The following is a 12,489-nucleotide window of genomic DNA, read 5'->3' as shown; positions in this document are numbered from 1 at the left end:
AGTGCTCCAGTCCCTGCTGCAGAGAAACACCCCATAACAGGATATTACCACCTCCATGCTTTACTGTAGGAGTGCTGTTATTTGGATGGTGAGCTGTGTTGGATTTCAGCCAGACATATCATTTGGTGTTGAAGCCAGATAATTCAATTTTAGTCTCATCTGTCTCAGAATCTTCTAGGTGTGTTTTGGCAAAGCTCAGTCATGACTGCATGTGGCATTTCTTGAGGAGTGGCTTTTTCTTGCAACCCTCCCATACAAGCCACATTTATGGAGAATTTGTGATATTGTTGGCACATGCACACAATGACCACTTTGTCATAAATTTCAGCAACTGCTTCAGAGTTGCTGTAGGCCTCTTGGTAGCCTCTCTGACCAGTTTCCTCCTGGCTCTTTCATCCAGTTTGGAGCGACTTCCTGATCCAGTATTGTACCAAATACCTTCCACTTCTTAATAATAGACTTCACTGTGCTTCTAGGCATTGATAAAGCCTTTGAAATTTTTGTATCCATCTCCTGACTTGTGCCTGTCCACAACTTTATCCCAGAGATCTTTTGACAGTGCTTTTCCACCCATAGCTGATTGTTTGCTTCAGTTGCACTAGCAAGAACTGAAATGCTGCAGGAAAGCTCTTTTCATGCTGAGCTGATCAAAATGACCACAGAAGATCACAGCTGAAAGTCAAATGGCTTTGTGTGCCATTGAGAAGGTGATTAACTACACCTGATTGTACACTGGCAGTATATACGTGTGTATATATATGTATCGGTAATTAAAAAAAAAAAAGTTTTTGAAAGAAGTCTCATATGCTCACCACATTTCTTATTATTATCAATGCTGAAAACAGTTGTGCTGTTTAATATTTTTGTGGAAACCATGATAAAAATTTTTTTCAGTATTCTTTGATGAAAGTTCTAAAGAACAGCATTATTTATAAATGTCTATGCTGTCACTTTTGACCAATTTAATGCTTCCTTGCATCCAATGTATTATATAGACATTATATACGTACATCTAAATTATATTGACTAAATTGGTTCACAAATTAAGCACCAAAAAAAAAGCCAGTCAGAATGGCCTAACACAAATGTGGTGTAACTGTTTGCATATGTGGTCACATGGTCCAGATGCCCTATGATGTCACTCTGTCTGGTCATAGGGGACCTGTCCAGGTGAAGAAGCCAATCACTGTATCAAAGCCCCAGAGAAAAGAGTCACCTGGATTGCAGCATCGCGGACCTGTGGGGAGAGGTCAGCCAAACGTGAAATCAGAGAGACTGAACACCCGCGACAGCCGTGGAAATAAAGCTAAGGATGAAAAAGTAAGTTATTCAAACTATTAGGCCGAATGTACAAACTGAGGAAACTTAGTCAGAATTGGAATTATGGTTGATTTAGTTTCAGCTCAGACAGTTTAGGATTTCTAAGTACCTATTATCATGTGTTGTAGCAATGTGTCCTGCCTGTCTGTGTTTTCAGAGTAAGAAGAATGCCCAGGAGGGTGCTGCTGATGTGGAACAGAGGAAGTTTGATGGCACAGGCTATGACAGCGATCTGGTGGATGCGCTGGAGAGGGACATTGTGTCCCGGAATCCCAATATCCACTGGTATTGTGCCATTTTACTACTAGTTTTACTGTTCAAGGACTTATCAGTATATAGTATACAAAATAAAAGTTTTATACAAATGTATTGCTCATTTGCTATAATTAAATTGACTAATGTGTGATATTTCATCATTTTGCACTCTAGATGTTGTTATCAACTATTGAAAAAAACTGGGCCTGGCACAACCATGAATTTTGTACTGTTGATTAATTGTCAAACAAATAATTGCGATTTAACGATTTAATTGTCTGTTGTGCTCATGTCTCTTACAGTATGAGCCTAATACATAATTTTTTATTTTTTACTTATAATTAAAGGCACAATATGTAATTTTCGCCGCTAGAGGGCGCGTATTCAAAATAAAAAAAGAGGCAAAGGCGTAGTTTGATGACGGCGTGACTGAGTGTGGAATCATGGGAGTTGTCATCTTCATCCCCACAGCCGATGCAATCCGACGGGGCTCGGGCAGAAATCATGTTCATGGATGTATGACGTCATTGGCAGGCGACACAATGACACTATGGACACGGTCCGTGTCACTAGTTAAAATTGCTTATTTCTCTGGATTTAAACATTCTTCGAAACATTTGGGATAATGTAAGTACACAAGTCAGCAAAATATATAACACTGTTCTAGTGGTTTTTGGATATTTAAAAAAAAAAAAAAATCGTACATATTGTGCCTTTGAATAGGCCCATTTGATTTTCTTTAATGCTGTGAAAATATATTTTAAAAGTTAAAAGTTTTTTTTTTTTTTCCCCACTTTAATTTTGGTCCATGTCACATTCACACAGGAGCCCACTAATAATGGGTGAATATTAATTTTGAGGTTTATGCACTTAAATTTCCCCTTTTGAATGGCAAAATGCAATTAAAATGTAAACAGCACAATTATCGTGGTTCTCTCAAATTCACGATTAGATCAAATAATAACTAATAACTACTTATAACTGTTAAACACTATATACTAAAGTACAAAGTGTCAGTGCACTTTTACTTGCTCTTACATATTTATTCATTAGCTAGTTTGATTATGCTTTCAGCATCCAATAAGGTTTAGAACTTTAAATTCAAATCCAAATCTTTTTTTCTATGAAAATCATTCCTGAAAATGTGAAAATCCCTCTGGGCCTAGGAATTGGCTGTATAAATAGCAATGCAGTAAGTTTAGTTTTCATACTTGACCAGACAAATAAGTAATATGTTGAGTCAGCGACAGCTGTCAGTCACAGTGGCAGTTAGTGTTTCAGTGCTGGACGGTGATTCAGGCAAGCTGTCATGTGTTACTGTTCCTGCAGGGATGATATCGCAGATCTGGAAGATGCCAAAAAGCTGCTGAGAGAGGCAGTGGTCCTGCCTATGTGGATGCCAGACTTCTTCAAGGGGATCCGCCGCCCGTGGAAGGTTAATATGTTAGATGACACTTGATGCCAGAGTTTGACATCTGAGCATACACACATATGGATTCATAGTCTGTTAATACTATGTTTTTGCCAACATTTATGTTCCCATTTGTTTCCATATCTTGTAATCATAGTTTTTTAGTCCAGCAGGGGGCGCTGTTATACTGGATAATTATGTAGGACAGACTGCACATTTTTCAACACCTTAGTTCTGTATAATTCGTCACAGATTGAGTATGGCTGATATATTTCGTCTTCAGTTTGTTTTCCACATGCCATCTGTTTTATTGAGGTGTTTTTAACTCAAACCATCAGCTGCACCTGTGTGTTTTAAATATGTGCCCATGCAAAGTCTTGTTGTTTTTAAACTGTCAGGGGGTGCTGATGGTGGGCCCTCCAGGCACAGGGAAGACCATGTTGGCTAAAGCGGTTGCGACCGAATGTGGCACAACATTTTTCAATGTGTCGTCCTCCACGCTGAGCTCAAAGTACAGGGGAGAGTCTGAGAAACTGGTGCGGCTCCTCTTTGAAATGGTGAGTGATCTCTGAGGAAGCAATGTAGACACTGTGATAGTGTTTGTCTATTTAGTTGTTTATTATCTGAAGATATAATTTGATAGTGATTAGGATCAGGAGGTAGCTAGGCCTCAGGGCACAAATCATCGAAAATTATACAAATGTCCCATATATTTAAAATGTCTCAGTTAAAGACCCCATGGTAAAGCTCCTTTCTAGACAGTTTCTGGATGATAAAAATGGTTTTGGAACAGGCAAAAAAAACTAAAATCAGCATAGAAAACAATGAGTTAGTTAGTTAGACAACTTATAAGTAAAAAATAAAAAGTTAATTTAGCATTAATTGCCAAAAAATGATACTAAAGATCAGGTAAAAAATGGTACAAAAAAATACTTCTGAAAATTAGTGACAATAACTTGTGTCTTTATAGGCAAAGTTAGGTAGTTAGTCGGTTAGTTAGTTAGCAAGCAACATTTAGTTAGAGAAAAAGATATGGTCTCTTAAAAGGTAAAAATACCCTTGACAAGCAATGTTAAACTGACACATGGATGACACACTGTGTGTTATATAAGGGAAATATTATTTAGTTAGTTGGTTAGTTAGTCAGTTAGACAACAATATGCCTTCATAAAAACAAACAAAATACCACTGAAAATAAATTATGATTTTAAATTAATGGCAAATGCGCTCTGTGTTGGTTAGTTTGATAGTTGGTTAGTTAGAGGAAAAGGATAAAGAACACACATGCCCTCATAAAATGTAAAAGTACTCGTAAAAGTCAGTGTTGATTTTACATAAATGTGTAATATGCTGTTTTTATAGGGAAAAAGTTATTTAGGTTGGTTGTCAGTTAGTTAGTTAACCAGCTAATTAGTTATGCCCTCATAAAAGCAAAAAATGGACATTACACTGTTTTAATAGGGAAAAAGGTTTGTCAGTTAGTTAATCAGTTAGTTAGGTTGCCAGGTTGTTAGAGAAAAAATATGCTTTCATAAAACGTGAAATAAAAAAACTCTGATAAGCAACAGTGATTTGACACAACTGAATGACACATTGTGTGTTTATATAAGAAAAAAGGCTTGTTAGTTAGTTATTTCATTTAATAAAAAAAAAAGAAAAAAAATCCAGACTCTGATGGTGTTAAAATTAAGTAATATAATTTATGATAACATAATATGTAATAAACTAAAAAAGTTGGTCATGTTATAGTCTATATTATCTATACCGGATGTTTGCACTTCTTTTTTTCTTTTTTTGCTTTAACAGGCTCGTTTTTATGCCCCTACAACAATTTTTATTGATGAGATTGACTCTATTTGTGGGAGGCGGGGCACATCAGACGAACATGAGGCCAGTCGCAGAGTGAAGTCAGAATTACTCGTGCAGATGGATGGTGAGTTTTGTGTAGTAGGCGACTCTGTTATGATAGTACATTGAATGATGCAGCCTTATTTTAACACCCACCCGTGTAATGGCATCAGGTGTAGGAGGTGCTCAAGAGAATGACGATCCCTCTAAAATGGTAATGGTCCTGGCTGCCACTAACTTCCCCTGGGACATTGATGAGGCTCTAAGGAGACGACTGGAGAAGAGGATCTACATTCCACTACCCACTGGTAATCTAACACCCTCGCACACAAACGCCCATCAACAGGAAAACGTTCTCCAGGCAGTCACGGCTCCTCTGATTTCTCCATACATGTCACCCACTCATAAATGAACCAGCCTGACTAATTTCTCTCCATTCACACTGTGCTGTGTAGTTCAGTTAGTTAGTCATTTCTCACGAGCTTTCATTGTCTAATGCAACTCCTTTGTTATAGTTACAGGGCCTGGATTTTTTAATTTTAAATGGGATGAGAGCTGAAAATATGTCACATTTTAAAAAGGTCATATTTCTCCCCAAAAACTTTTTTTAAAATTATATAAACACAAATAAAAGGAAGTTTATTTCTAGGACCATGATGTTTCTAATTGTGGCCTTTTTCCTGACACTTAAGCACATTTTGAAATATGAATAATAATAGTACAAAAAATTAAATAAAACCAGCATAAATTAAAATCAAAATAACAAAGGCATTTACAAATACTTTATAATAAAATTATTATTTTATTTTATTATATTTTATAATTTTCATTGCTAATTTAATATAACTTAAATAAAATAATCTAAAATTCAATTTTGTTTAATTAAAAATATATTTACCATATTTCCTGGAAATTAAGTCGCACCTTACTAGAAGTCGGATCGTTTCAAAACTGCTTTGTTGAGAGGAACAAAAAACACAGATAAGTTGCATCAGTCAGATAAGTCACGTATGATTATTACATTCAGAAATAATGTAAAATACCAGGTAAATAAAAAATAAAATGACATTTTACAAACATTATATAAACACTTTAAGCATATATTTTAGTTCTCCTTACTCCACAACAAGTAACAAATGCATTTAATGGTATACAGAGCAGAACAGGGATTAAAAATGTATGTATTAAACAAACATAAATTATAGTGGCATTCATTATAAACAACATTTATTTTAAACACCAAGCCTAAACAAATTTATTTAAAGTGAAACTAAAACTATGATGATAAAATGATCAGATGATAAAAAAATGACTTATATTTTCAAAAATACAAAAATACCGTAGTCAAAATAGCCTCATGATGATCTATTTTTTAATCAATATAGGAAAAAAAACAACACTAAATCATTTGTCTTATAAAAACATTTCATCAAACAATTACTGAACTCCACAGCTCAAGGACGGGCAGCACTCTTAAAGATCAACCTAAGGGAAGTGGAAGTGGCATCTGATGTGGATCTCACCCTCATCGCTGAGAAAATTGAGGGTTATTCAGGAGCTGACATCACCAACGTCTGCAGGTACAGTATGTTTTCAGGATTACAGATAACACCTTGTCCTAACTGAACATGATGTGACGGCTCTTAAGCATCAAGTCATTTTTCTACTCTAAAAACGTAATGCAGTGCAAAGTGACAAAATCACAGCCAAAAAGAACAGACTCAAGCTCAGCAGTGCGTGCCTGGGGCCCGTTAGTATTTTTTCCTTTCTTTTTAGCCCTTCATTGTTGCAGAAAATTCCTGAATAGAAGAGCTATCTTGAACCAAAACAACAAGCTCTAGCTGTTTCATGGACCTATTCGTCCCATAAAGCACACAGCATATTGCCCAACTGACAACGATTTAATCAATTTAGTATGGGTTTATATGTTTTGTTTCTGCATAATAAGGGAGGGGAGAAAGTATTTTACTATCTTGCACTTTAATGCTTAAAGGATTCGTTCACCCAAAAATAGGAAATTGCTGAAAATGTACCCTGATCTTCTGATGTAGATGAGTTTGTTTATTCATCAGAACATATTTGGAGAAATGTAGTATTACATCACTTGCTCATCAATGGATCCTCAGCAGTGAATGGGTGCCGTCAAACAGCTGATAAAAACATTACAGTAATCCACACGACTCCAGTCCATCAGATAACATCTTGTGACGCAAAAAGCTGCATGTTTGTAATAAATACATAGAGACATTTTTAACTTCATACCATTGCTTCCAGCTAAAATAAGTCCTCCATCCATAATATTGCCTTCTCCAGTGAGAAAGTCCTCTCTTCTGAATCAGGAGAGAAATATGCACAGATCACGCATTGTTATAAACAAATATGTTGGTGGATTTTTATGTGAGAGGACAACAGGGAATTGACTTGGATGGATTGTGGACTATTTTTGCCAGAAGCAACAGTTTAATGATGGATTTGTTTATTACTAACACTTCACAAGACATTAAATGATGAATTGAGTCATGTGTACTACTTGTGGATTATAATAATGTTTTTATCAGCTGTTTGGACTCTCATTCTGATGCCACCCATTCACTGCAGAGAATTCATTAGTAAGTAAGTGATGCAATGCTAAATTTCTCAGAATCTGTTTTAATGAAGAAACAAATTCATGTACATGTTGGATGGCCTGAGGGTGAGTAAATTTTCAGCAGATAATCATTTTGGAGTGAACTATTCCTTTAAATGAAGCTGCATGCTCCAAACACGTGAATTGATGATGTTAATTTGACTAATGAACTTTGTGCGTCTGTGCTCTCAGAGATGCATCGATGATGGCGATGCGACGGAGGATCCAGGGTCTGAGTCCGGAGGAGATCCGTGCTCTTTCTAAAGATGAGCTGCAGATGCCAGTCACCATGGAGGACTTTGAGCTTGCACTCAAAAAGATCTCAAAATCCGTCTCGGCTGCAGACCTGGAGAAATACGAGTCCTGGATGTCTGAGTTTGGGTCTGTGTAAAGAGAAAGGACAGCTACAAGATAAGTGTGAATGTGGGAGAACACATCGTGGACCAATACTTGAGAAAAGGCACGGTTTTATGTTTCAAGACATTTTAATATGCAAAGATGATACAGAAAACTAGTCATACCAGTGTTCAGATGCGTTTGGACATGTTTGGACCGAGAATAGTCGCACCTTCATTTGTCAGAAATGAACTACCAGTCTGTGTATGACACTGAGCCACATTTATTTGTTTCTAGCATCTCAGTTTCAAGTGTTTCTAACTTCATTCTCTGCTAAAAGATGGAAATCACCTGAGTTGCTAATGACCTGTCTTAAGTTTCAAAACTGAAACGCCTGTGAAAATGATACTTGACAAGGGAGACCAGCATAATCCTGGTGCTGTGCTGGATGTTTTTTTAATGTTTACTAGTGTGTAGACATTCATATGTGCTGTGTTCTTTTATTTGTTTTACTTGATAGTTATAATAAAATTAACATTTGTTCTCTACCTATTTAATGTCAAAATTTACTTATTTTCTCATTACACAAAAAAAAAAACTGTTTTAGGATTTACTTTGAAACAATTTTAAGTCAGATATTGCTAGTAATTATTTTTTTTTTTTACAAATAATTATAAAGAAACTGCAATTAATGCATTGAATTAAACATTAAATTTTGAAATAGAAAGACAGAAACAGTGTTTTACGATGATACTAAATATGAATGATACTAGATACGATTTTTTTTTACTGTGTGCACATGATTCATCAGTGCATGTTGTTCTAAAGAAAAACATTGTTTGTCTTCATAATCTTTCATCAAAATATAATAACTTGCTCTAGCTCTGAAACAAATTTTCTTTCGGATGATGTCATCAAGACATGTGCAGGCTTTTGGATAATATCAACTGATTAATTCAAACTCCGCCCACTTTTTGTGATCCAAGTAATTTTTAGTGGATGAAATGAAGTCCCACCCTACTTGTTTTTCTCTTTGAATTTCCTGGTTAACTCAGAAATATACGTTAAATTGCCGAAGTAAAGTGGTTTGCGCTTTCATTTTTTTTCTTTTATATATTAGCGAAATTTCTGTATAATTTCACAGACAACAAAGGACCGTTGTCTATTGTCAATAGTGAAGCACAGCTTGCAAGTCACTTTCCTACCAAGCAGGATTCTTGCGTGAACCCATTGTGAAATTTGTTTGGTGAAATCGACTGCCCTCACAAGAAATTTCCAATTGCATGGATTCCTATTGAAATGACTGGAATGCACCTGCAAAAATTTGCCGAACAACGATAAATGTGACCACACATTTACAAGTTACAAATTGGAAGCATTGTCCAAAATGTCTAAAAAAACAAATCCTTGATTAATACTTAATTATTTATTGTATTAGATTAGTATCAGAAGTACAATTTCACAATTGGAACTTGGCAATCAACACACCTGATGTTCAAGCATTTACAGTTTGTATGACAGCTTGGTAGTAACCAGATCTGGATCCATGATGGGCGATGAGTTTGTGAATTTGTTCTTGTGTCCTACAGCAGCAGAAGGGTGTGACTCAGTCGTCAGGAGGGAGGACAGTGGGGGAAGAGGATGACTCTGTTGTTGTGGACGGTGCTGTGTGAGCGTGGGCTGTGTGTGGAGTTTATTGTTTTCTGACTGCTTCAGAGTTAATGCGGTGACCATCATGATGTGTTGTCAGCCCGAAGCGAAGTTTCCTCATTGTTATTGTTTGTCTATTGTGCTTTTTTATTTTTTCTCCATCACCCAGTTTTGGCCAGCATTAGAAGTCACAAACTGACAATACTAAACTAGCATGGCGCAGCATTATACCAGCACAGATATCATCCAGTTAAAGTGGTTAGCGAGTGGTTGGTGAAAAAGATGCAGGTTTTGAGTCTGTGTGGATCCAGATGGACGTGGCAGCTAGAGTATATCCAAAGAGAGTGTGAATGAATCATAAGTATGGACAACAGTCCGACCGGCTGACGAGAGGCCTGGTGATGGCATGACGTGGCATTTGTGCGGTAGAAATCGAGGATAATAGTCAATACTTGTTCTGAAGTGTGGCTCTTTAAAGGCCACTACACATGGCTACGACACAGACCAGCTGCTCTTATGTTCTCTGATAATTTGTCTCCACTGAGCATGTTGTTCAGGAAAAAATTTTTTTTATGTAAAAAGCTGTACACTATTTCATACATGTGCTTTATCTGTGTCAACAGCATATTTATATTAGGTTACACATTGGGGTCTAAATGACTACTGGAAATGCTTCTAATTGAATTCCCCCCCCCCCCAATTATATATATATATAATTTTCAGACACCAGTTGCTTGTCACATTCAAATTGGTTGTCATAGTAACTACACTAATTTGTGGAGATTCAGTGCATTGAGTTCCACAAATCTGAATGCATTATTTGTATATATTTATGGTAGGAAATTTACAAAATATCTTCATGGAACATGATCTTTACTTAATATCCTAATGATTTTTGGCATAAAAGAAAAATCGATAATTTTGACCCATACAATGTTTTTTTGGCTATTGCTACAAATATACCCCAGCGACTTAAGACTGGTTTTGTGGTCCAGGGTCACATATGTATATACAGTATATTAGGGCTGTCAAATGATTAATCGCGAATAATCAAATTAATCACATCCAAAAGAAAAGTTTGTATATATTTATATGTATATAGAATTATATACATATAAATACACACACATACATGTAGATATTTTAAAAGTATATGTGTATGTGTATGTGTGTGTGTGTGTGTGTGTGTGTGTGTGTGTGTATATATATATATATATATATATAAATAAATTTATATATAATATATCAAGGCCGTAACCAAAATATATAATGACTGAAAGCTATTTCCAGTGATGCAAACTACTCGGGTTGAGTAATATTTATTGACTTTAATTTTTCTAAATTTACTTTATTTTACCTCGATGCATATCCACTCCCGACCTATTTGGGAACCACTGATTTAGATATATACATATAAATATTTTACATATAACATATTTTTCTTAAATATGTACATGCATGTGTGAATATTTATATATACATAATAAATATACACAGTACACACACATATATTATGTAAACACAAAATTTTATGTTGGATGCAATTAATTGCGATTAATGGTTTGACACCCCTAATACAAATACTGTATATATATTATAACCCCCATGAACATATAATAAGTTATGTGATGGCTCTGATGAAAGTTACAGTATTGCATTGATTAAAGGCTGATGTTCCAGACTGTGTCAAATGCATCTATTTTTACCCATCCATAACTGCCTGTTCATAATCACCAAATGCATTCTGGGAATATATCTTTAGTTTTAGTGGTGTAGATTCTATAGTATGTAACTTGAGGATTTAGTGTTACAGACTGATCAGTTACTCCTCCACAGCATCTGGCCCTAGACTGATGTAGATGCTTTAATGGATTTTATCTATAAAAAAACAAAACACGCTGATTCATTACATCTGTTGCATTTAGATAGAAAGATGTGTACATTAAATAACTCTCTATATATTTGTATTTGTTAATGGCACCATATCCACACGAAAGCATTTGATGACATTTGCTGTAGGACAGACGCATGTAAACTCTGTACTGAAGATATAAATGCCTTTTATGTGAATATGTGGTTTCCATAGAATGGGCATTTGAGAATTCACAGTTCTATGTACTGCATTCTGAGAAACTCGGATGATTTTATGCTCTGAAAGTTAATCTGGTGGTTTTGAGAGGAAGGAGAGTTTCAAGAAGGCTACTGTGCTGCACTTGATACTTCTTTGCATTGTGTGCTTCTGCTCTCGGTTTCAGACCTCAGCTGTGTTGCAGTTTCGAACATGTCCCACGAGATTATGCTTTTGTTGGTTGTTGCTCTTCATCACCAAATTTCCTGTTTTACACATGTGAGCCCCAGTGCCTTAGAGAGAACCGAGTTTCCTGAAATGAATACACACTGCAATATGACCTGTTTGAAATCCTGTGGGACGGTCTCAGAAAGGCCTACATGGGTAATAACATTCAATCTTTGTTGAATTTTATTGAAACTGAGGGCAATTACTGTGTAAATGTTCTGTTGTGCAGCCTTTAAAAAAAAAAAAAAAATCTTTTGTGCTTATCTCGATGATAATCATCTCTACCATCTGACATAACTATATACAGTAGAACTAGTCTGTAATGTTAATTTTTTTCCTGTGTGTGTGGCTGTGTGTACATTAATGAGGAAAAAAAATTAACTTAAATGATTTTAGCAAATGGCTGCAATATAACAAAGAGTGAAAAATTTAAGGGGGTCTGAATACTTTCCGTACCCACTGTATATATACACACACACATTAATTTTAACAATAATTATTTATACAATAATATTTCTATCTATATTGTGACTTCTTTGTTTATTATATACCATTTATTCGTTCCAATTCATATATTTATTGCAGCAATAATATTTACTGTAATAAATCAATTACAATATACAATACTGTATATAACAGTATATACTAATATATATATATATATATATATAATATATTATGTATTTATAATTTAATATATCATATTTAATATAATTTATTGTAATATAACTACTGTAAAAATTTTAT

The 12,489-nt window shown here is 35.2% G+C and overlaps 1 protein-coding gene across 1 annotated transcript; it reads left to right on the top strand.

Annotated features, from left to right (window-relative positions):
- The first annotated feature begins 1,101 nt into the window (after positions 1 to 1,101).
- Positions 1,102 to 8,376, top strand: LOC107743395 (katanin p60 ATPase-containing subunit A-like 1). Its single transcript, XM_016556593.1, has 8 exons — positions 1,102 to 1,320; positions 1,478 to 1,605; positions 2,905 to 3,010; positions 3,385 to 3,543; positions 4,793 to 4,919; positions 5,008 to 5,142; positions 6,288 to 6,414; positions 7,653 to 8,376. The coding sequence occupies exons 1-8, from the start codon at positions 1,117 to 1,119 to the stop codon at positions 7,849 to 7,851; spliced, it is 1,185 nt and encodes a 394-aa protein (XP_016412079.1). The 5' UTR covers positions 1,102 to 1,116; the 3' UTR covers positions 7,852 to 8,376.
- Positions 8,377 to 12,489: the final 4,113 nt, after the last annotated feature.

The sequence above is a fragment of the Sinocyclocheilus rhinocerous genome, unplaced genomic scaffold (assembly GCF_001515625.1).
Source record: "Sinocyclocheilus rhinocerous isolate Xijiao unplaced genomic scaffold, SAMN03320098_v1.1 scaffold106, whole genome shotgun sequence".
Taxonomy (NCBI): Eukaryota; Metazoa; Chordata; class Actinopteri; order Cypriniformes; family Cyprinidae; genus Sinocyclocheilus; species Sinocyclocheilus rhinocerous.
The sequence above is the reverse complement of the archived record's forward strand: the minus strand, read 5'-3'. Positions and strand labels throughout refer to the sequence as shown.

Coding starts and splice junctions, on each gene's coding strand:
- LOC107743395 (XM_016556593.1), top strand. CDS start 1,117: ATGGTCCAGATGCCCTATGATGTCACTCTGTCTGGTCATAGGGGACCT. Junction 3,544..4,792: donor TGCGGCTCCTCTTTGAAATG/GTGAGTGATCTC, acceptor TTGCTTTAACAG/GCTCGTTTTTATGCCCCTAC. Junction 4,920..5,007: donor ATTACTCGTGCAGATGGATG/GTGAGTTTTGTG, acceptor TAATGGCATCAG/GTGTAGGAGGTGCTCAAGAG.